The 1,014-nt window shown below is 43.3% G+C and overlaps 1 protein-coding gene across 4 annotated transcripts in view; it reads right to left on the bottom strand.

The window, feature by feature from the left end:
- Positions 1-1,014, bottom strand: part of LOC101864109 (CX3C chemokine receptor 1) — a 57,305-nt gene that overhangs the window by 52,299 nt on the left and 3,992 nt on the right. For 2 of the 4 annotated variants that reach the window (XM_005111212.3, XM_035973135.1), the window contains exon 2: positions 77-872. The exons of 1 other annotated variant lie outside the window; for it this stretch is intronic. In XM_005111212.3, coding sequence (XP_005111269.1) covers positions 77-86 — 10 coding nt within the window. In that variant the 5' untranslated portion in view covers positions 87-872. The remainder of the gene's footprint in view (positions 1-76; positions 873-1,014) is intronic. One more of the 4 variants, XM_005111213.3, reaches the window with a different exon arrangement.

Genomic DNA, 1,014 nt, shown 5'->3' with positions numbered 1-1,014 from the left:
ACACACACACACACACACACACACACAGGCACACACTTAGATCCCTGATTGTTTCACACCTCTTGTACCCACTCACCTGGCACCATAATATCCCAAAGCACCTTGGTTCGAGTCTGGGGCCGCTGTGGCGTCTATTTACCCAACATGTCAGCACTATCGCCGTGCCCCCAGCCACATAGCCTGGCTCTCTTTTTGTGAACCGAGTGGCTTGCCAGGGGAAGCTGTAGATTTTTGCCGCGAGTTGGAAAATTGACGATGTTTTCTTGGCAGTGCAATAAATAGAGCTCTACTCTGTGTGTTAGAAACTGACGTCACGAAAATATCCGAGGCGTACAGGAGAATGTCAGCGTCTGTGTTATGAAAAACAGTAGTCTCAACGGCTGTATTACAAAAAATAGAAGTGTCTTTGCGTCTTACTGGAGTCTGTTGAATGAAAAGCAGGAGAAACACAGCGTCCAGTGTGCGAAGAATAGGAGATTCTCACCGTCTGTGTTTTGACGAACGAGATGATCTCAGCCTCTATGTTATGAAGAACAACACAAAGAACAGAAAAATCTCAGCGTCTGTGTTATGAAAAACAGTAAAAACTCAGCGTCTGTGTTATGAAAAACAGTAAAAACTCAGCGTCTGTGTCATGAAGAACAATGTAATCCCAGCGTCTATGTTGTGAAGAACAGAAGAATCTCAGCATCTGTGTTATGAAAAACAGTAGAATCTCAGCGTCTGTGTTATGAAAAACAGTAGAATCTCAGTGTCTGTGTTATGAAAAACAGTAGAATCTCAGTGTCTGTGTTATGAAGCTCAACGTTCGTGTGTTATCAAGAACAGGAGCACCTCATAACCCTGTGGTCTTCTCAGCGTGCTGTTGTCGCCTGTGGATGTTTGAGGTGCATTGAGTTAGTGATGGAGGAGGGTGATAATAGTTTTAAGTTGTATACAGTTGGTAAATTGCTGGAAAATGTTGATGCTCGTACTTGCTGTGCGGAGTGTGTGTGTGTATATATATATAAATAT

Source organism: Aplysia californica, unplaced genomic scaffold (genome assembly GCF_000002075.1).
Source record: "Aplysia californica isolate F4 #8 unplaced genomic scaffold, AplCal3.0 scaffold01026, whole genome shotgun sequence".
Taxonomy (NCBI): Eukaryota; Metazoa; Mollusca; class Gastropoda; order Aplysiida; family Aplysiidae; genus Aplysia; species Aplysia californica.
This window is presented reverse-complemented; position numbering and strand designations above follow the sequence as displayed.